A 23,772-nucleotide genomic window follows, 5' to 3' on the forward strand; every position below is an offset into this window, starting at 1 on the left:
TCATAACACCGTAAGATAAATAAGCATTTCTGAGAATAATTTTCAAATTGCAAATACACTTGCTTGTAAGACACAATGGTTTCTTTTTAAACTAGCATCCATCAGACATAGACCCTTCATCTTCCTGTGTGCATATTGTCTCGGCATTAAAGTTAAGAGAAGAAAACCCATCAGTTGTAAACTTATGAAGATAACAATGTACAGCGCTGTCTGAATTCAAGTCTGCCCCACGAAAAGCCAGCACAGCTCACAAATGAGCTCCTATCCGTGCCTGCTGTTTCTCTCCCATTCTCAAAATAATATTTACTATTCTCCTCCAAAAGCCATTCACGGCCATGGGGGGAAGACTGCAGGGCAAGAATGCTCCGGTTACAGGCAGCAAAGTAAGCAGAGAAGGACAAATGGAGAGGGATTTAAGGAGAAAAGAAAGACACATCAGGGGAACAATCAAAACGCTTTTTCTTGATGCAAAGAGAAAAAGTTTGCCTTTCTCATGAGAGGCATTCGGCGACTTACCGGCTTCGGCATTTAGCAGGAGTGTGAGGGGCAGTTTCGAAAAGGTCCGGCACCCCCGCCCCCTCCCCACTTGGAGACCGGCTCCCTCTAGATCCTTTAAGTCTGTAATCTCAAAGTCAGGATCGGGTGCTCCTTGAACATGTTCTCTGCAGTTACATGATCAGGCAGCCTCCACCGTCACAGCCCAACATCCGAAGAAGAAGAAAGTTAAGACACTGGATTCAATTAGCCTCTCTGCCTGCTGCCCGATTCCCCAGTCGCTTGCTAACTGCATAAGTTGTAAGAAAGGCATAAGTCATCAGCTCTAAGCAAATCTCCTATTCACCACAAGGAAAAAAGGGAGTGTTGTGCATGGCCAACAATCCCTGTTTTCACTGAGGAAGGCTCTCTGACCTCCTGCTGGCCTCCAGTTCCTTAATTGCTGTCTATGGAATTCCAGAGAAAGAAAGAAAGAACGCGAGAATCTGAGCAAATCCAGGACAAGGACTAGCCCTTAAGAGTGACTGAACTTAAAAAAGGATCTTTTTTTTTTTTTTTTTTTTCAGATATTCTTCCAATCCTTTCCTGAAGGGAGTGGTCTCAATTGAAAATAGACACCTTCCAGGGGCTATTTTGGAAATTACTGAATTAAAACTTATGATTTTGGTTTTTTCCCAGAGCTGTCACTTTCTCTCTCCTCACTCCTTTTTTCTATTTTAACCACAAGGAGTAAAATGTAGGATGTTTCCCCGTCACTGAGGCTTCTAAAACTGTCTCCCCAAATTGCTTCGATGATTGTTTCAGGGCAGCTGAGTTCTCTGGCATTCTAGAAGCATGAGCCTGGGGACTGTGTCACAAAATGACCGTTTAATTTTCTCAGGGGTCTCTGGGGAGCACCAGGCACATGCTGTAACTTACACAGAGCATCGTCTAAACAACACAGGACTGAAAACCCCATATAAAGTCTCCATGACGTGAGCTGCGAGTCTGTGTCTATCTTTCCAGGGCTGAATCCATTCAGTCGGTCAGGCATTTATTCCCAGCGCACAGTTCCAGCTAGCAGCCGCTCTCATTGTGTGGGACTTTATGTATTATGCATGGGCCCATCTCTTTGTGGGACACTGCAGAACACAATGAGTACTAATGACCACCTCTCCTTGGAAAACAGAAGGTTAGATTGGCGGGGGGGGGGGCGGTCCAGAGGCTGCCTAAACTAAGAAAAAGAGAGGATACTGGAATCCACAGCTCCCGAGTGGAAGGTCACGGTTTACCTTGCAGAGATCCCAGGTTCTGGAGCAGACTGCCAGCACTCCCTCCTCCTCTCCTGGGCCTGGCCTGCCTGTCTTCCCTGGCTGGCTGGCCTCGGTCACTCTTTGGCAAGAATTATGTCAACCCTGTGCTCCCCCAAGTCTTCTGCCCCAGAACTGTCTCCTCCCATCCTTCATGGAACTTCCTCTTCTTCCTCCTGTTAGGGTTCGCCACAGCTTCCCTCTGTGGTCTATATACTTCCCTATACTGCCTTGGACCCCTAGAAATAAAAACTGCTTCTTCCACGCGCTCTTTGGTTTATGAACTCCCTTTCCCACAGCAAGCTCAGGGACCACATGTTCCGCCAACCAAACTGTGGCAGGGACTTTTCCAGTGCTGTGCTTCCAAAGGTGAGAATATACCAAATGCCCACCATTCCCAGGTACTGTGCTAAGGGCTTATAGGCATGACCCCATTTCACAGACAGGACGGCAGGGGAGAATTTGGAAATTTGTGGGTTTGCCCCCTACCTTGCTCTATGTTGACAAGGATTTTCTTCACCCAGAGTGACTTAAAATTGTCAGGAGAAATAAGAAAATGAGAAGGTCCCAGTAAGAGTGGGGTCAAAGGGAGAGGACAGTCCTGGGTCTCCTGAGACAGAACACCCCGGTTTCATTTCCAAATCTTCCAGCAAATCATGTTACTTCTAGGGGTCCAAGGATTCCTCCATGAGTGACTTGACATAATGGTATTCACCCTGCAGTGCTGTTGTTTCTAAAACTGTGTGCACAGAATCAACAGCTGGAGTTTGGTAGTGCTTATTACTTCTGCCGTCTTCTACTTTATTATTGACTAGAATTCAATAATCATCAGTGCTGATTTTTATTCTTACAAACTGCTCTTTGGGGTGCTGTGGAAAGAGCAAGGCAAGAACAGCCGTCCCACGTAAAAACTGGGGACGTGGTGATGTTTGAAGGTAGGGGCACAGGCTGCTGAGAGGACGAGAGGCCAGACCAGGATGAGGAGCCAGGACTCGGCAGCAAAACAGATGTGGGTTCTGATCCCCTTCGTGGCCCTTGGCAAGTGGGTGGCCTTGAACATGTTTCTCAACTTCTCTCCTTTCTAAAACAGGCCTCGAGAAGCTTCCTGGGCACTTGGGGGGGGATGGAGGAGAGTGGCATAGGAAGCCTAGCGCCTGGTAGTCTTGGAAGCCCCAGGTCAATGTGAGACCCAGTGAGGCTCTGGAGTGGAGTTATCCAGACGTTGAGAGGAGGGCGGAGGGAAGACCCCTCTCTGACTTTCCCTCCAGTCCACTCCTCAGGGCCTCCTGAGAGAATGGGAAAGAGGGCTGGCACAGCACACCCCTTCTCAATGTAACTGCTGCCGTCTCTGGGAGGACAATTCGGGTGTCCACAGAGCTACTCAGAGTCGGGCTCCACCTGGAGACGCAACATGGACGTGTCTTTCTGAAGGCAAGAAGCTCTGAAGGGACAGTGACCAGGTCTCTCTCCACTTCTCTTATATTCATCGTGCCCAGCACAGTACCTGCCCATAAATATTTGTGTAATTTGGTGTGGAGTGAAGAAATGGACTCCCCAGCCCTGCCTGAGCTCCCAGTCCTCACGCTGTGACAGGGGTAAATTGGGAAATTTGAAAACTAGACGGGGCCAGGCCATCCTGGGAAACTTCCTTCCTGGGAGCGGAGAGAATTCATGAGGGAAGGGCACCGCTGCTTTTGTTCTCAGGGAGTGGACTTGAACTTAGCCAGCACACAGTAGGTTTTCCAGACACAGATGTGAGCATCTCACTTCATTAGCTGCTCAAAATAAGGTCCAGAGGGCTGGCTGCAGAATGTGCCTCACAGGGCTCAGATCCCTTCCCTTAGCCCCAGTTTCTGTATGCTCCACCCCACTGCTCAGAGAGGATGTGGAGAGGCCCCTCAGAGCCCCGCTTCTCAGCCCCACACCTCCTCAGGGCATCTCAATGCCCCACGCTGTCCTGTGCTGGCCACCTCTCCCCTGCCTGGCTCCTCTTCTAGGGAGAGCTCTGTCCACTCATCTGGAAAGCCTCCTGGCCTCAGCTACCCAGCTGCAGTCAACCGAGGACTCTGCACACACGATGCCACCACCGTATGACCTGATCCCTCCCTGCGCTTCATTTTGAAGTCATTTTTATATCCCTATTTTAGGGGCACTTATTATAAATTTCTGGTTATACATGATACATATTTAATGTTAAAAATTGGAAAATGCAGAAACACACAAAGGAGAAAGAGAAATGGCCTATCCTCTCCATATACTCAAAGAGAAAAGTTGGTAATATGTATTTTTTGTCCTTCCACTTCCCCAAACACATGCGGAGGAGAATTTTCTCTCTCTCCCTCCACCCTTATGCTTATGCTTTTGTACAAAAATGCAGACATTTGACCTTAAGCCTCCCCGCCGTCCACAGGCACTACACCAGTGTCCCCAAGGGCTCTCTCAAATGAACACACAGACTTAAGTTGAAACAGCACACCTGCCTGTAATAGTGCTCCCTCCCCAAGACCATCCATGAGCTGCAGGTTCCGCCAGAGAAGTCCAGAACTCTCTGTGGACACGGCTCAAACTGTTGTAAAACCCGCTCTGTAAAATCACCATGCTTTGAGAACCTTCCCGTGTCGACAAATAACAAACAAAAATACAATAATGATTTAATAGTATTCCATCAGAGAAGGATTTACTTAAATAGTGCTTGCCATCGGACATTTCCATGTTTCCCATTGTTCAACATTACAGGCAGTGCCCAGCACACACTTTGGAGTAGAATATCTACCATGTGTAACACGTTCTTTTTAAAAAAAATAGTAGAATTGGTGAGTAAAAAACATATCTTTAAGACTTTTGATACATATTAATGACTTGCTCTGAAGATATATTATTTTAAAGTCTCACGAGCAGTAAAAAAGGGTGTGTTTCCTCACACTATGGCCAACACTGAGCATTGCCATATTCCTTCCTCTTAGATTAATAAAAATAGCATCTGTGCTGGTGCTAAGTAGACCTTTTCCGGTGGAAATGAACGAACGAGTGACGGAAGGAAGGAACTGATTGAAGGCATTCCAAAAGGCAGGGGACACAAATCTGTGAGCTGCCTCCCGGGGCTTTAGAAGGTGACAGTGGAGGAGTCGAGGGGTAGGGGGAGCTCCAAGACAAGCTCAGAAATGTGTGCACTGCAGGTCAACTGTGGGGCCTGCACACGGGAAACACAGACGCAGGGGTTCAGGGGTGGGAGAACTCACCTTTGCCTGGGGACACTGAGGCAGGCTTCTGCGAGTGGGAAGGCCCTTGTCGCGGGTTTGGGGAATGTTTACATATTCCTAAATAAGCCTGAAAGCCCAGTGTTTGGCTAGTCCTGAGGCCCCACTTCTTTGTGCCCCCTCTGACCTTAGATGCTTGCCTATTAGATAGACAAAGAAGAGTTCGACTTGTGCTGGGCCTTAGAAACAGCATGTGACAGCAATCAACGATGGCTTCCCTGCCCCTCCTCATCTCCAAGCTGGATTTCATAATCTCTCCAACAAGCCTGATCTCCCTCCACGATCCAAGAAATGATGCATTCAGGGTCCCTCCCTACCTTGGGGGTAGCATGACCGTCTCTCTGGCTGGTGAGGTTCAAAATTTTCCCAACAGTGAGGACTGAGCAGCGTCCAGCCCCAGCAGGGGCCTCTGGTTATAGTCACTGAGTTAATGTGTCGTTCTTTGTGTTTACCAAAAAATTAGTCTCGCTGTGTTTAAAGAAGTCATATTCCGTTAAAAATGTATAACTATATTAAATACAAAACACATTGCGGGTTTTTTTTTCGCCCTCTTTTATCACGAAGAAGTCAGAGAAGGAGACTCATGGGTTTAGTAAGAAATATTTTGCTCATTGGATGGTGACATCACTGCCTCTGAAACTGGGACATTTTTGTCAGCATATGGGAAAAAAGGGGAGATTCCATTCTTCTCCCAGAGGTGCCATGTAACACTGAAATAATCTCTCCAGCGGTTTCAAAATTAACTAGTTGTCACCAGACTTGAAGAAAGAAGAAGAGGAGGAGGTGGAGGCGGGAGAGATGATAATTATAGGATACTTTTATTTGGAAAAAGTACGTGAGAATTTGAGGTAATATTACTACCCCCGAGGGGCAGAGACTTGTCAGCACTTAATTCACTTAAGAAACTTTAAAAAATTAATGAAGAACCCAAAGGAGCAGCAGATGGGTTTTTTTTTTTTTTTGTTCCACAACAAGCTCTATTCTATTTCTTAAACCTGTGAAATTTGAATTGCTCTTAATCCACCCCAAATAATGTACTACTTTCGCCCAAAAGGAGGAAGGAGAAAACAGAAGTCGTCAAGAATCCTACTGTCAGGTCTAGAGCAACTCAGAATGAGGGTAAACCCACCCACCCCCCAAATTTGCAAGTGGTCAGGGAGCCAAGGAAATGCCTTTCTGCTTCTGAGGGTTGGGGTGGGATGTTGGTGGAGGAAAGAGGGCTGAATTCCCTCCCATCTGTAAAATTCGGGGAGATTTTTCTGTGTGGAATTATGTCACCCTGCCCGCAGGTCAGGGAACTGGCTGTCCATATTAAACAATGTTACGGTAGAAAGGGGTGCAGGGCAAGGTGTCCACAGCTCTGAGGAACCCTTTCTAGGACCAGAGTGGTAGACCAACACGTGTCTATGACATGAGGCACCCTGAAGGTTAGGGCAAAACCCCAAGCCCCTCATTGCCAAGTACCCTGGACTCTCCCGTGCCTGAGGAGGGATGATTCACAGCAGTACTGCCAAGTAGGGCAATTACACATGCGTTGGAGGCTCCAGTTTCTGGAGCTAATGAAGTGTTCATCCCCAGAGTGCTAAGTGTCCGTGGGGATTGGGTGGTGTTACAAAGTCACATTACTCTTATGGCATCTCAGACTGACTGACTCATGGATCAGGCATGATGACTTCTGGGACAGGGCTGCCAAACAACTTTGTCCAGGCCGATGGCGATATAGAAATATAGAAAATCGACAGAGCCAAATAGTCATGGGGGAAGGTGTACACACCAAGCTCCTTCCTCCAACCTAAACTCCCGCCACTAGGTTAGCAGTCATCTGACAAAGCTGGAAGCAGATTGTCACCCCAGAGTCAAGACCTACAACCTTCCCATGATCCTCCCTCTGTCTGCAGAATGAATAATAAACAAATCTACTCCAAGCTCCAAACTGAAGACATCTAGGCTGATTTCCTATTTTCGAAAAGGAGTCATAGAGAGGTGGGGGGACTGATTGTTGCATAATTGATAAAATTACCAGGTTACAATCTCTGCCAAACACTGAACCTTGGAGTGTCTTCTCACAACAACTAGAAAAATGACCAACAGCCCTGTTCCTTCAAAACCAGTTACCAAAATCCAGCAAAAAGATTCCACCAAGAGCAACCAAACAAAGGAAGGTACATGATCTAATGTATTAAAATTCAAGCACTCCATAGTGAAGGTAAGAAAGAAATTCCTGAAGGTCCCCAGTTCTCCCAACCAGACTGGCAAATATCCAGAGGATTCTTTCATGCAGGACCAAATCTGGAAGGAAAGAAAGTGCAGGGCCTCTTCATCATTTCAATGGCTAATGGGCAGCAATGAGTGGAGAGATGGAAAGTCAAATGATGGAAAAGCAATGAGTGGAGAGATGCAAAGCCAGTCCTGATTCAAAGGAACTCACTAAAACTGGAGGATGAAGGGAGGCAGGGTGGCTCTGCCCTACCAATCACCCATGAACTAAATGGCTTGAGCTTGGCTCAGCACCTTTAACAGTCTCAGGAGAGACAGACAGAACACAGGTGTCCTGAGGAGACCATATTCTGCCATGTCCCTGGCCATTCATCAGACCACAGCAGCAACACACAGAGTAAAGCCCTCAACTGTATCTTGGAAGAAGGGGAAATCTGTTGTCAGAGAGTATGGAAAAGGATCAAAATATGGCCACTGTTACATCAGCACAAATAGAAAGGTGACCAGAGCCAACCAAGAATGATCAAGGTGAAAAAAAACACATGACAACTATTTAAATGAATTATTGGGGGCAGGGAGAAAGAGAAAGCATAGAAAAAAATCTTATATTTGATCTCATATCTCTACCAGAAACAAATAAAAGGAAGGCAAAGAAATTCCTAATTGTTTCACTCTATAAAATAATTTAATAAGAACATGAATGCAATTCAATGAGTCTGCAAGACAAGATGTAAAACATGAATGAATTAAAAAGTTACAGACGTGGGCTGGGGTTGTTGCTCAGTGGTAGAGCACTTGCTTAGCCTTTATGAGGCACTGCGTTCGATTCTCAGCACCATGTCTAAATAAATAAATAAATAAAGATCCATCAGTAACTAATAAAAATATTTTTAAAAGGCATAGAAATAAGGAAATAGAAGACCAAAACAATCCAATATGGAACAAATTCCTAAATAAGAATGAACAAAGAATGGAAAGTATCTCCTGGAAGCCAAAAAAAAACATGTACAAAGGGAAAAGTTTCATGATACTTAAACCAATCTTCTCATAAGACCCAAGATTTAAACTTACCCAGTTCCTCACCTAGATCTTGGATTTGCTGCTCCCTTCACAGACGTGTATTCCTCTTCTATCCCCTGGAGAATCTGCATTTTGTCACCTTCCCTGGGGAGGCCTCCTAGATGCTCAGTGGACTTCCTGTGTGCACCTGCACACCAGGTGGGCATAGCCCAATTAAGTCCACAATCATGCCATCCATTTGTCTGTATTCTCTTTTCAAGCATAACTCTGTGCACAGGAACCAGCACATGTAGGTACTCAATAAATGTCTGCCTAATGAGTGAATAAAAGAAGGCTTGAGATGGCATTCTTTCACCTACTGCCTGGGCCAAGAAGTGATTTACATTCTTTTAGGAAATTATGATGCAATGTTACTAGCATAGTACTACCAATAGCACAGGGAATACCGGACTGTCAGAGGGGATGTGGTGTGGTAAAAAAAAAAAAAAAAAAAAGGAAGAGAAACATGAGCAAAGAATAAAATAGAGAATATAGAGAATAGAAGAAAAAGGGATGTTTTATAGGAATTATTCTGTTGAATTATAATTCAGTTAAGACGTTACTTTCCAAATGAGTGCCACTGTCTAATGACTGACTGTCGTTCTAAGAGCTTTGACACAAGAGGTATCTGTGGTGACGAAATCCAAATGGACTCTATAAACAGGTGATGGGCAGCCTATGATCTCAATGGGCTGGTTTAGGACTCAGCTCATGGGATCAGGCTTACTGGATGCTCAGTCTGGATCCTCTCCATGTGCCATGAGAAGGCCTGGTATCTCTCCATCCCATCCTGAAAGTACGGCTTGGCACTAGAGCATATGAATTAATGACAAATAGACATGTGACAAATTGATAACAAAGAACAAACGTTGGAAATCCTCTCTTATCCTCAAACTCCCTGAGGTTGCTCCCATAAGCAAAATAAGAAACTGTTATTGCAAATTGAAATGCCAATTCCTAACCCAAATCAGACTGTATCTATACTTAGATATAATAGGTTAACAGGGGGAAAGTGGTACGTAGATCTTATTTAATAGTCATGCATCAGGTTGGACAAATCAAAGTGATATTTTTATAGTCAAAAGCTATATATCTCTACAATTTCATGGGGCTCAACTTTATTTAAAAAAAAAATCAACAGGGGCTGGGGTTGTAGCTCAGCAGTAGAGTACTTGCCCAGCATGTGCAAGACCCTGGGTTTGATCCTCAGCACCACATAAAAATAAATAGTCAAAATAAAGGTATTGTGTCCAACTACAACTAAAAAATAAATGTTTTTTTTTTTTAAAAACCAACAGACCAAACCAAATCCAAAAGTTATATGAGGTTAAAAATTTTATAATAGGTATCTTCAGATTATATATACCTGCATATGTTGTTAATATTTAATTTGATTCATGTAACCCTTGATATGTTGAGGAGGGTCTGCAGGCACCACCCGTTTTCAACCTCCTGTATCTGCACAAATTGGGTGAAAACAAAGATGTAGCCAGTTAGTTTGCAAAGAGCCAAACTTCTAGTAATTTCTGCCCCTGTAGTGAGAGTGGTGAGAGTTTCCTCCTTGTATACAGAGGTATACAAGCCACACCTACACACTTAAAAGAAATTACCATCAACACTGAAAAACCCCAGATAATTTCAGTACCATTCACCCCTCTCAAAGTCTACGCAAGGCCAAACACGCTTACTGGATCATACTAGAGCCAGCCCTAGACCTACTCACATCCAAGTGAGTTATCTTCTGAAACAGAAAACAAACTGCTTACGGACTCCATAAAAGTATAACTAAGTAATCAAGCACTTTTTCTCAAAGGACTTGTTCTGACCAAGCTATCTACTAATACGTAAACTTAATGGCATGTACAAAAATAGCACTTTTAGGAGAACTCAAGAATTTCAAGAATGACAGCTACTGGGAAGGTCAGAAGATGTTCATACAGAGTAAAAGAAGCTAAGATCCACTGGGGATCTGCACTCTGGGCCATTAATCCTTGCAATGCCCCGAAGGGATGGTAGGACAGACCTGTCTTCTAGGTAAGGAAACTGCAGCACAAAGATGAGTGACCTGCCACAGAGACAGAGCTAACAGGTGGGAGGGAGGGTGGGCTCTGGGCCCAGGTCTGACTCACGTCTGAGCTTAAAGGGCCTCTCAACTGCCCCCACTGGGCAAACGCATGATTTCCAGAGGTTGGTTACAAGCAAATGCCTCCTTCTCCTCTAACTTTGTTTCAACATGGTAATCTTAAGGGACTAATCAAATACATGCCTCAAACTTTGGACCCTGTCCCAGGGAGAAAGCTGGGAATGGGAGGGGGCAGTAGGGAATAAACCATAGGAAGTCACCAAGCAACGGCTCCGTCAGCTTAGATCCAGTTGGAACACATTTCTTATTTCTCAAAAGACCTCACTGTGTATGTTTTTCAAATGGATTGATTTTGCCTCTTAATCTTACCCTAAACTGTATACCTAGGGAACGATTACTTTTACCCTTTTAATAAGAATTTTAATATGTCCCCACTTCACTATCATTTTAGTTTCAAAATTAACATTTTATGAAAATACTAGGTAATATTTCTTTTTTGTATATTCCCACCCAAACATATAAAGTGGAAATTCACAGAAATTGCCCATAAAAATCAGAACAGCCATCTGCAGACTTTAAGTCTGCATTAAAAGAGCAGAATCAATAAAAATTACTCTAAATATAGTTATACTTAGAAATATTTAGAAAAGGATTAATTATTCTGGCACAACATAATACAGAGTGGTATGAAGAACTGCTGAGCTGGGGATGAGTGGTATGAAGAACTGCTGAGCAGCTCAGTGGTCAAGCACTTGCCTGGTATGGGCCAGCCCTAGATCTATCCCCAACGCTGTAAAGAATTGTTGATACCTGTTCCAAGAACTCAGAGCATAAACGCCCTATGACAACTATTGCTAGGCTTCATTTCTACTTTCTCCTGTTCTTATTATAAGTGAACTGAGTAGACTCACTTTTTTTTTTTTAAATAGTTTGCTGAGTTGCTGAGGCTGGCTTTGAACCTGCAATCCTCCTGCCTCAGCCGCCTGAGCTACTGGGATTATAGGCATGTGCTACTTCACTCAGCTGAGTAAACTTACCTTTTGAGTGAAAAATAAAATAGCAAAGCACATGTCCAGCCATCTCATGTTTAAGTCTAGCACCATTAAAACTTCAATGAGTAGAATGATTTTCTATCCATAAATTTAAAAAATTGCCAATTAGAATTCTTTTAGGCTGAAACCCTCACACTGAGATCTATGAAAGAATTCCCTAGAAAAGAAATACAAAGGAAAAGGTAAACACAGAGCAAAAAAAATTAACTTATTCAGAAATGTAAGTTGTTTCTACACTTGAAATCTATCCTCTTTTAATTTTCCTTACCATAAAACACAATGATGTGGGAGAAGATGGTAGAAACAAGGTCAACTATTTTTGTGGCAAAACAGTTCCTACATATATCACCAGCTCCAGGACTGTGGCATACATGCATCTTCATATCATTTATGAATTGAACAAATTATACTGCTACATCATGAAAATCTGGAAACCCTACCTTTTTCTTTTTTACTTGTCAGGAATATTTCTAGGGGAGAGATTTTGGAATACAAAGTCTTCGTTCAGGTCATACAGGGTGATATCAGTGACACTGGTTTATATTTTATTTGAACACCTTTAAATAATAAAAATAAAACTGGCTGAGCACAGTGGCACACCCGCAATCCCAGCTACTTGGAAGACTGAGGCAGGAGGATCACAAATTCAAGGCCAGTCTGGGCAACTTGGTGAGATACTGTCTCAAAATAAAAATTAAAAAAGGCTAGGGATGTAGCTCAGTGGTAGAACACCCCTGGGTCCAAACCCCAGTACTAGTAGGTAGACAGACAGATAGATATATAGATAGATAGGCAGACAGACAGACAGAAGAGCAAAAAAAAAAAAAAAAAATCCCAATAATGTTTAACCTATATGTATACGAATTTTCTAAAAATTCCTCTGGCTTTAAAAAATATATTCAAAATAAACACATCAAGAATAGTCCGTATTTTAAAAAAAAATTATGTTCAGCCCAGAATAATATACCCTAAAAAGAGCACCATGGGTCTACACTTTGAAGGGTGCTATTACCTGCTCCCCAAAGGAGTCAAAATGCAAGCTGCTTAGGGGCCCCAGAAGCATGTGCTCTAGTCTCTCACCACAGTCCATAAAAAGTGATTACAGTGTTAGCCTTATTCTTCTGCCATAATAGAAACTAAGCCATTCACTGCAAGAACCACAAAAAGAAAAAAAAAAAAAAAGGAACTATGAGGGATGACCTGGTTTCAGCACGTTCTAGAATTGCTAATGATGTTTTAGAAAGTTCTAGTTTAGACCAATGCTGTAGTAACCACTCCTTCTAAAACATTATATCTGAATCAGCTGGCTTATTTAAGACACTGTCTCTTATTGATGCAGGTGAAATAACTTTGGAAAAATTATGTAAAAGGCTGAGGTTGGAGGTGTTCATTGGTAGAGCAGATGCCTAGCATGCGCAAGGCTTGGGGGAGGGGAAAGAAGGGGGAGGGGGAGAAGAGGAGGAAGGGGAAGGGGGAGAGGGAGAAGAGGAGGAAGAGGAAGGGGAGGGGAAGAGGAAGAAGGGGAAGAGGGAGAGGGAGAAGAGGAGGAAGAGGAGGAAGAACAAGAGGAAGAGGAAAGGGAAGGAGAAGGAGAAGAAGACAATGACAACTGAGTAAACCTCGATGCTGAAGAGGAACAAGGTCATGGGTTCCAACTTTAGAAAGTGCCCAAAAGCTTTAACAGATGCTCACAGAAACATCTTAGAACAGGGGAGATATTTTAGTTGAGCCCTTCACAGTCCTCAATCAAGGAAACGCTTAAAATAGCCTTTTGTAAAAAGTAAAGGAAGTGGCCACGTGGCATTCTGTCTCTCTGCTACCCCAAACTTTCAACACAGTTCAACCACGTGGCTCTCAGGCACCTCACACCAGGTTAGTGGCAATAATTACAGGCTACGGAGATGCACGTGGATGGAAGGCATTAGACTGGCACCACAGATAACATCCTACATTTTGCTGCTCAGATATTTCCCAGTTCTACATCTCCCCAAATGCAAAAGTGACTGCTTCTGAAATGATGTCGGCTTTCCGAGATAACTCACTCCACAAACACACTTCATCACAGCGAATTCACACCAGCAAAGAGCTCTAGCTCCAGGAACACACGCCGATGTTTAGGTGAACATGTTTTCTATGGAGCGAAGCAAATGGACGAGGAGAACCAAATATGTGTTGACAACGGATTAGTAAGAGCTCTCGTACTTTGTTGTCATAATATATTTTTGATAGATTATATGTTTTAAAAATGATTTAAATATCATCATAATCAAATGCTTGCAGTTTGACATTTTTTTGGAACGATCTTTTAGTGTGAGCATTTTCAATGATATTCAGGCATCGGGTATAGATCACCAACTCTTACCGACCAGCTTTGCAAAAGCATAAAAACCAATGATTTAGTAAGATTTACACCTTGAGTAAAAAATACTACACAACCTAGTAAAGCAGAGGGCATGATTTTTTTGAAATGTTCTCTTAACAAGAAGTTCAACGGAACCACCAGGCACCAAGTTGATAGATGGCATAAAGCAGCAGCTCGCATAACCTCTCCCCTGGCAGAAGACAAATGAACATAAAATTACTAAAATAAATTAAAAGGAAAACATTAAATGTTCAATGTTTAACAAGGAATAAAGTGAAGGTCTCCACCAAAACCCCTGTTTAAAATGCTAGCACTCCCAACAGAAGTTTATTATTAATGAGAAGCAGCGCAGAACAGATTCTCTTTTGGCAAACAGAAAGCTATTTTTCACTTCCCCTGGTAACTATCTTTAGTACTTAACACTCTTGGAAAGTAGGAATGTGCGTATGGATTTATTGTGAGGCAACACGCAATTATCTAATGCCAGTTGTGGGGGTGAGGGCGCCTATGAAATCAGCACAAATGAAGTCCTAAGGCATGTCAGACATCAATATAGGCATTGAGGCTTGGTGACAAAGGCCTTATGATCCCCGAAGCTTTCATGGCCAGGGCATTCCCAATGAGAGCCAATGGGCTATTTACATCTCAGTATAGAAAGGAATCGATAGAAAGCTGAAAATTGCCTAATTCATGGCGGCCGAAGGAGGACACAGTGGGAATTATCTGAAATTAACTGCTTTGCCATGGAGACAAATCCAGAATAGTGAGAGGGAATATTCTGGTTGGGGAGGGAGAGTGTTCAAGCTGAGTCACCATAAAAACACAGTAAAGGCTAAAGTCAGGCAGGAGCAGCAAGAGTCAGATGCATTAGGTTTGCAATCGAGTTCAAGCAAACCTCAGTGACAGGGGAGGCTGACTATAGTTCTAACAGCAAGACTCAATGGGTGTGTCTGCAGGAAGTCAAGGAGACAAAGGCACGAGGTAAAGAATACTGCTTCAGAAAACTCTCTCCATAACACAGAGCCTCTCATCAGCCGCATTCTCAGCTCTAAGAAAGAACATTCTTTTTTTTTTTTTTTTTTTGATACCAGGGATTGAACAGGGATTCTTACCCACTGGGCCACATGTCCAACCATTTTTAATATTTTTATCTAGAGACAGGGTCTCACTGAGTTGTTTAGGGCCTCACTAAATTGCAGAGGCTGGCATTGAACTTGCAATCCTCCTGCCTCAGTCTTCCAAGCCACTGGGATTACAGGCGTGCACCACCGTTCTCAGCAAGAAAGGGCGCTCTAGTGGAAGTTCGTACCCTCAGGGAGGGAGCACAGGATTATTTCTGGCCCTTCATCCATGACAACAGGCTGAGTTTATTTTCCAGCCATCTATAGAGAGACAGTTTGGTAAGAAGTTAATCATGGAAATGTGGACGTGGCATGTCAAACGAGTGTGCACACGTGGGGGTGATTTTAGGCTCTGCACTAATGGGCAGGCTTTGTCAGGGCAAGACTGCCTCTTTCTCCTTCACCTTTGTACCCAAACATCTAGCGATATGACTGCTACATGGGAAGGGTTCCATAAATGTCTCCCAAATGAACGAACACAGAAATGCTCAAGAGAATAAAATGCCCAACCCTTAAGAAGAACCGATTTCATTCTGTGAATTTATAGCTAAGTGATGGCTATGATTAACCCCTTGAAAGGGGTCCAAGAAACCAGAATATAATAATTCTTCCTTGGTGGCTCGTACAATGCTTACAGCACTCAGCATACGTTGACTTTTTCCTAAATGAGACAGGCTTCTCTCCTTGCAGGCTAAGTGTATGAGATTTTACTACAGTTCTCCTCTGTGTAGAAAAAGTCCTCTAACTTCCCTGACTCAGACGTGTGAAATCAACAGAGTAGAAGTGGGTCTGATACTAAAGAGTCCACTTTGGACAAATGAGTCTGTGTTTTCTTGCCTGAGGCGGGTTTGAATCACACCCATCCTAAGTTACTGTATTTATTCTTCAAGATTCTTTAGGTTCGTGATTTAAATTATGTTAGTCTGTAGGACTTGGGATAAAAGACCAAAAAAGGCACAATGACAGCCATGGACATGGTTCTTTTGATGACCTCATGGTCCCAGGACATAGGGCTGGCTGGCCTATGACACATTTATTATTACAAATGGTAACGTCTCATTCTCTTTCACACAAAAGCTAACTGGGCAGGGCTTTCAATCTCATAATCCTTTAGCTACAGTGGCAATCCGGTGCTTGTTTCAAGAAATCAGGGACAAGAAGGTAATGAGAGGGTTCTATTTACTCCTGATAAACCACCATTTGTTGCTTGGATGCAAATAAAGGTAAAGATGCAATCTGTAGTTGCAAAACATAAAACATGCTCTTAAGGCAGCCAGGAAGCATGAGAGTTCAAACACAACTGTGTTTATTAAACATTTCAATGTGAGCTGGACACTGGGCTAGGTACTCAGTGGAGAGACAAAGAACACAAAATGCTTGTCTTGTTCACAGAGCTTGTGATTTCCAAGAAGCCAGGAAACGTACAATGATTTCTGATAACTCTAGAATAACGATTTAGGGTTGATGTATAAATCTACCTTCATAAAAGCACAGAACAGGAAGCAATGAATACACTTGAGAAGGCCAAGGAAAGTTAAAGCTGGAACTGAGACTTGGACTCCACCTTGAAGGATGCAGGGGTTTCCACCAGGAAAATTTGGAAGATATGTTTTAGGTAGCAGAAACTGCAGAGAGGTACCAAAGCACAAATAAAGTTGGTTCAGTGATGCCTGCAGGGTCCAATGTGGCTGGAAGAGAGGGTTCTGGGTGTGGGGATGAAGGATGAGATCAGAGAAAATGATTAAAGCCAGATCACACAGGGCTTTGAGTGGGCCAAAAAGCTTGGAATTCATCTTATAGAAATGGAAAACCTTTGGGCTTTTTCAAAACACCTGACTGCAAGAAAAGAGGTAGGCTTTAGAGAGATGTTTATCTATATGGGGCATGGACAAGAGGCTGTGGACCCAGAGGTGGAGTTGCTTCCAGATTTTGAGGAAGATATAAGCTAACAAGCAAAACAAAACATGTACATTCCTTTCCCACACAGTTTGATCACGGCCCCATGAAATGTCTACTTGAAATTCTGGAGTTTCAATTCCTATAATCCCTTGAAACCCGTACTTTTAAAAGCACTGCTTTGGTCACATTAAAAACAGCACAGATAACAAAATTCATTGAAAGTGAAAAGGAAGCAGTCAGATGATGCCTTTTTGAAAATGATATAATCTTACGTGTAGAAAATCCTAAGACATACAAACACACACACCATTTAAAAGAAGAAAAAATATATATATACCCTCAGGAATAAACTTAACCAAAGAGGCAAGAATTAGACACTGAAAACTGCAAACATTGCTGAAGGAAATTCTCAAAGACCTAAATAAATGGAAAGATAGATTCATAGATTAAAGAACTTCATATTTTTCATATAACAATATATTCTTTTCCTATAGATTCAATGCAGTTTTTTATTAAAATATCAAGGACGCATTTTTTTCAGAAATAGAAAAATCCATCCCAAAATTCATATGGAATCTCAAGGGACCCCCAAATAGCTAAAACAATCTTTAAAAGAAAAATAAAATTAGAGATCTCATGCTTCTCAATTTCAAAACTGAACATAACAGTGTGGTAATCAAAATAGTACAGATATCTAGACCAATAGAATAAAATAGCCAGAAACAAACTCTCACATGTATAGTCAACTAATTTTCAGTAAGCGTAAAGACCATTCACTGGGGAAAAAAGGATGGCCTTTCCAACAAATGATTCTGGAAAAACTGGATATCCACAAGCAACAGAATGAAGCTGGACCCATATATTATACTATATACAAATATTTAAAATGGGTGAAAGATCTCAACTTTATAGCTAACAGCTATAAACTATTAGAAGCTGGGTACTGTGGTGCATGCCTGCAATCCCAGCAATTTGGGAGGCTGAAGCAGAAGAATCACAAGTTCAAGGCCAGCCTCAGAAATTCTGAATAACCTGTCTCAAAAAAATAATAAGGGCTGGGGAAGTAGCTCAGTGGTAAAGCATCCCAGGGTTTAATCCCCAGTATCAAGAAAATAAAACTCAAGATATCTTTTTCACATTGGTTTTAGCAATGATTCTGGGTTCTGACATCAAAAACAATGCAACACAAGAAAAAATGATACTGGATTTCATAATTAAAACTTTTTTACTTTGTACATCAAAGTAAAAAGGCAACTCACAGAATTGGAGAAAATATTGATAAAACATAATATGGTAGGGGATTAATATCTAGTATATATAAAGAGCTCCTACAATCCAACAACAATAACAACACAATTTGAGAATAGGCAAAGGACTTGAACAGAAATATATCCAAACATATACAAACAGCCAGTAAAACTTGAAAAGATGTTTAACATCCTCAGTCATTAAGGAAAAATGCAATTAAAAACCACAAATAAGGTAACATTTCATAACCATTAGGATGACTATTATCAAAACAAGAGAAAAAAATTTTTTTAAACGTCAGTGAAGAATGCTGAGAGAATTTGGAGCTGCAGCAAACTAGGTGCATTACTGGGCAGGAATGGAAGATAGAGCAGCTACTATAGAAAAAAGGATAGTGGTTCCTCAAAATAAATTAAATGTAACTAGGTGTAGTGGCACACACCTATAAACCCAGCTACTGTGGAGGCTAAGTTTGAGGTAGCCTGGGCAATGGAGTGAGAACCTATCTCAAAATAAGAAACAAAAAGGGGCGGGGATGTACCTCAGCAGTTAAGCATCCTGGGTTCAATCCCTGCTACCACAAAAAAGAAAGAAAAATAAATAAATAGAATTACCATGTATTCTAGAAACTTTTACCCTAACCATGACCCAGAAGAATTAAAAGCAGGGACTCAGTTAGATACTTGGACACAGCAGCATTGTTTATAACAGCTAAAAGGTGGAAACAACCCAAGTGTCCATCAATGGATGAATGGTTAAACAAAACGGTATATAAATACAGTGGTATATTATACATCCCTAAAAAAGGCATAAAATGAGAAACATGCTACAATGTGGATGAACCTTGAAAAAAAAATTATTGTGGGTTAAAGTAACCATACACATGTGGACAAATACATGATCCTGCCTCCATGAGGTGCTTAGAGAAGTAAAATTCACAGAGACAGAAAGTACAATGGTGTTGTCAGGGGCCATGTGCAGGGGAGAATGAGTAGCCATTATTTAATGGGTGCAGAGTTTCTGTTGGAATGATGAACCACTAGAAGTGGATTGTGGCACTGGTTGCATAGCATTGTGAATGCACTTAATGAAATTGAATTGCACATTCGGAGATGATTAATATGGTAGGATTTTTGTTGTGTGCACTTACCACAAACAAACAAGCAAAAACCCCAGCACGAATAGCATGACTCTGACTATCCAGGAGTCTCTATTACTGAGAAAAGAAGAGAGGCCTTTTCTCAGACTCAGGGGAGAGCTGGGAGTTAAAGAAAGCACCACCAAGACAGAAACGGCACAGGTCATCCCTGAGCAGCAGAGCAGGTCAAGAGGCTCAGAGACAGCAAACTCACGTTGCAGGTGGAGGACCCATCAAACGTCGGGTAGGAGCCGTCTGGCCAGTCGGTGGGGTCCAAGGACGCTGACTGCCGGTGCTGGGCCTCGTACTCCTTGAGCTGCAGCAAAAAGAAATGGAAGATTGAAATGGAAATCGTGGCTGCATGCAGGCTGTGACATGGCGGCGAGATCCCTTTGGGGACCTTCTGCATGCCAGTGTTGGTGACCAAGTGCCAGTCCAAGACAAGTCTTCCAGAATCAGAGGAAGATGAACGCCCTGCCCTGCGGGTTTCATCAAAATCAAACAAACGACACAAGGGGTTCTTTGTATCCTGACTTCCACAGAGAACCTTGATTTCCCCTCCAACATCCAAACACATCTTTCCTTGGTGCAAATTATGTTTGAAAACAGAAACTGTCTGTCGTGTGGCCCCTGACACACCTCCAACATGTGTAAGTCAAAAGCACTCTCTTTTCAGGAGACAATGGGCGAGGCTGCAGACATCTCAGAGACATGGGGCACTCAAACTGACCGACTTAAAACTCACTTGCATTTCTCGTTCAAGAGAGCAAGCGACTGGTTCAATGTCACTGCCCAACAAATGTTCTGGAGTTTACTGAGGCCCTGGAGGACGGGGAGGAAAATGACCAGACAACTGGAATATCTTCAGAGATATTTAAAGCTTCTGATTACAAACCAAGTTCCTGGTTTTTGAAACACAGAAAGACAAGTGTCAGGTGTGGTGGTGCACACCTGTAATCCAAGGGGCTCGGGAGGCTGAGGCAGGAGGTCTGCAAGTTCAAAGCCAGCCCCAGCAACTTAGTCAGGCCCTAAGCAACTTAGTGAGACCCTGACTCTAAAACAAAATACAAAAAAGGGCTGGGGAGGTAGCTCAGGGGTTAAGTGCTCCTGGGTTCAATCCCCAGCACCAAAAACAAAAACAAACAAACAAAAAAAAACCCATAGAGACAAGTGAAATGCTTTAGGAAAAGGAGAAAATTTGACAGCAAAATCAGATGAAGGATCTTTGAGAATGGCCTATGTGAGAAGTTCTAGGTATGTTTTCATAAAACAGAAACTGTACTCTGCTACTTAGTACAATGAGGTTGTCACTGCATTAATATTCTATTATAAAGCCATTTTTAGACATGAATTTAAGACATGGATCAAATCGAATTCCATGAACCAAGCAAATTAAAAACAGAAATAGCCTGATGGGAAACCCATGTGACAGTGACAGGGCCCATCCCAACCTCTAGAGCTCTGGGACGTGGCAAAGCCACCGCACTGAAGGCAACTTTTCCAAATGTTATTTTTGCCTCAAATTCTCTCCTGGACATCTGTGGGAGGAGTCGGGCATTACTGATTATTGGGCAAGAGGCTGGACGCAGATACTGAATGCCGGCCGGGAAGCTGGGAGCCCAGGGCAGTTACTGAACCCCTCTGAGTCCCCCCGCCATGCTAGAATGTTCTTCTCATGTGCATGTATCGTTTTTGAGATGCTACATCCTCCCTGAATACTCGAGAGGAGCTGCCAGTTGGTAAAGGGGATCATTATGGGATTATCAGGTTTTCTTTCCATTTTCATGCTACACCTTAGCCTCAACTTACCAGGAGCAGCCAAATAAATTTCATTGTAATGAAAAATGATACAGATTCCTAACTGGCAATCATCAATCAACTTAGTTTTTTTTTTTTAATCTAAGGACTTTATTTTGTACTTTTACACAAATGTGGCTTTGAGGAACCAAAACACATGCTTATCAGATGGATAAATGTATAATGTTTAGGAATCAGATCACATTTCACAAGTAGTCTTTAGTATCAGGATTTCTATTTTTAAGGAAATAACAACCATCACATCACCACCAAAGGTCACTCTCACTCTCCTTTAGACTGATTTCCAGTTAAATTTTCAAAAAATGTATTTTTCTATAGCATACTCCATTGTTGCTGAGTATCATTATGCCAAAACAATTCACAGTATTCTGTTTTATCCAAGGCTTTAAATGCAAGTTTATTCCCTACTCTCCTGTCTTCGTACCTCTACACACTCACACACACACACACACACACACACACACACACACACGTAAATGAATTACCTATAACTTCCAAGAACCTCATTGGGCTTCCTCTGCTTTGCACAGCCAGTAAAAGATCTGAATACCCTGAACTTACTTGCCAAGAACCACGTATGCCCTTGAGATTAGTACCCGGAAACTGTATTATTCAGAACCGGCCAATTACATTGAGCCCCCTAAACTTTTTTTTTAAACTAGTGAGCTTGACTTTTTAAAAACACATATAGTAAATATTCATCACAAAACTACTAGAAAATGTTTAAAATGCCATTAGATTGGATGGAAATGTACAGTTAATAAAATATAAAAAATCATAAATTAAGTTGGCTATCTTTATAAATTAGGCGTTGAGAAAGAGTGCGATGAGTGTAATTTAGTGAACTTCATTCTCTTTGAATGCTTTTGTGGCTTACCATGTTGTTTCACATATTAGTACCTTGTAGTCTTTTTCACCTTGATCTTTGTTTGTATTGGGTAACTGGGTTTCCCCGGGTGTGAATGGCGGCTGTATAATTTAGAGTGGGAAAACAAGCCATCCGTGAGATCAAATTCATATAAATGAAGCCTGGTGGACCCAACTGTCTCAATTTGTACACAGGCAAAAAAACTGTCCCGATACAATGACATCCAGCTCCAGTGGCGCATAGGAAACTCCTCTGGTGATGGATGTTGTGTCATTATCAATCAGGGTTCACATCCAGAAGTTCTACCCATGAGTCTTTGCAACTTTGATTGATAGTGGAAGGCATAGCCCACCTGACATCCTGGAGCAATGATACACCCTGACCCAGCCTGAGGGGTTTGGGCCATTCTCATCATGGTCATAATAGGAGGTCTACCTTAGCTTTTCCTGTATACAGTGATCGAGTAAATTTAGATCCTCAAGCTGGCCACAAGCTGAAGGATGCAGGTCCTCTCTGCTTACTGTTTTCTGTTCCTGATCGCATTTACTGGAAGTGTTTTGTCTCTAGCTAAAATGAATCCCATCGAGGGCCCAGTAATGGAGATGCATGCTGCCCCGAGAAGAGCAATCAAAAAAGCATTCCTGACACTTCATCATCTGTCAGAGGGCACCCAGCCCTGTATGGAGAAGCTAGTAAAGTGTGAAGAATGCAACTGTTTCTTTTTCCTGACTGTCTGCTTTTCTGGATTGCCTCATAGCAACATTCCTAAAGTCTTGATGAGTACGGAGGCTGCATTTGAAACTAGGCAAAGATGCCCACCTGGCAGCAGCCAGGTTGCATGACTGAAAGCTACATGCAAACCTGCACACAAGACCACTTTCTCATTCAGTTCATCTCTGATGTAAACAAGGCTAGCTGCTAAAATTACAAGCTCAGGAAGCTTGAAGCAATTTTTTTCCACTTCTTCCCCAAGTTTGAAAGTATTCCTTGGTTTCTTTGTCAACTAGTGAAATATGCTATATAAGTTGGATGAGAGTAAGGTCACTTGTTAACATTTTTCCCTTGCTCCATGAAAACTAGATTAGGTATATCACATGCAACTTCCTTCTCAAACACAGGTGCTGTGTGTGGGATGTCTGTGGACATCTTCTGCATTCTCACCTTCAGTTTTACTATTAAGAAGCAGTGTGGGGCATCACTACTCAGAGGACAGGTAAACATCGTGTCTGTGAAACTACATACAGGTTCACTCTTCCCATATCTGTTTTCTAGGGATTCAGTTAGATTTTTCCCAAATGCTATGGCATGACCAAGGAATGGAACAGGGCGAGGGGCAGGGATTATCTCAGCCAGCAGCTGTGCCACATGGTCAAGGGCATAGAAAGGAGACGGACCAGGCTGAGCATGAAGCTGCAGGAGTTGAGCAATGTGGGCAGGATGTTGACACCTGTTACCTGCTTCATCACCAGTCCTGGCAACAATCCGCTTATCTGCAGTAAGCCCAGCCAACATCCCTGCCATTGCCACTGCTTTAATCTGCTGGGGACTCTGGAGGCCAAGGTCTCTGGCACTTTTCCAAATTCAGAGATGGAGAAATGTCAGCAGATAGGTGTCCCAAGGCAGCCCTATCCCTCAAATCACCTACTAGATCCAGTCCCACTCTCCATCACAGAAGTGCTTTTTCTTGCAGCATTGTTTCAGCAACACATGCTCCTGAGGCTCAGAGTCAGGTATTCTAAGCTAAGCTGAGTATGCTTATCAAGGTTTCAGACCTTTAAGATTCCATTTAATGGTTGCTTTGGTTTGAATGTATTTCCCCCTCCAAAATTCATGTTGAAATTTGGCTGTCCCTGTGGCAGTGTTAAG

General features: G+C 42.6%; 1 protein-coding gene across 5 annotated transcripts in view; it reads right to left on the reverse strand.

Annotated features, from left to right (window-relative positions):
• The window catches only part of Sash1 (SAM and SH3 domain containing 1), a 170,902-nt gene that overhangs the window by 37,187 nt on the left and 109,943 nt on the right, over positions 1-23,772 (reverse strand). For 3 of the 5 annotated variants that reach the window (XM_078018931.1, XM_021723893.3, XM_005321353.5), the window contains one exon: positions 19,435-19,536. In XM_078018931.1, coding sequence (XP_077875057.1) covers positions 19,435-19,536 — 102 coding nt within the window. Of the gene's footprint in view, positions 1-516; positions 921-19,434; positions 19,537-23,772 lie in introns of those variants that run through there. The other 2 variants (XM_021723895.3, XM_013356911.4) reach the window with 2 other exon arrangements.

Source organism: Ictidomys tridecemlineatus, chromosome 8, assembly GCF_052094955.1.
Source record: "Ictidomys tridecemlineatus isolate mIctTri1 chromosome 8, mIctTri1.hap1, whole genome shotgun sequence".
Taxonomy (NCBI): domain Eukaryota; kingdom Metazoa; phylum Chordata; class Mammalia; order Rodentia; family Sciuridae; genus Ictidomys; species Ictidomys tridecemlineatus.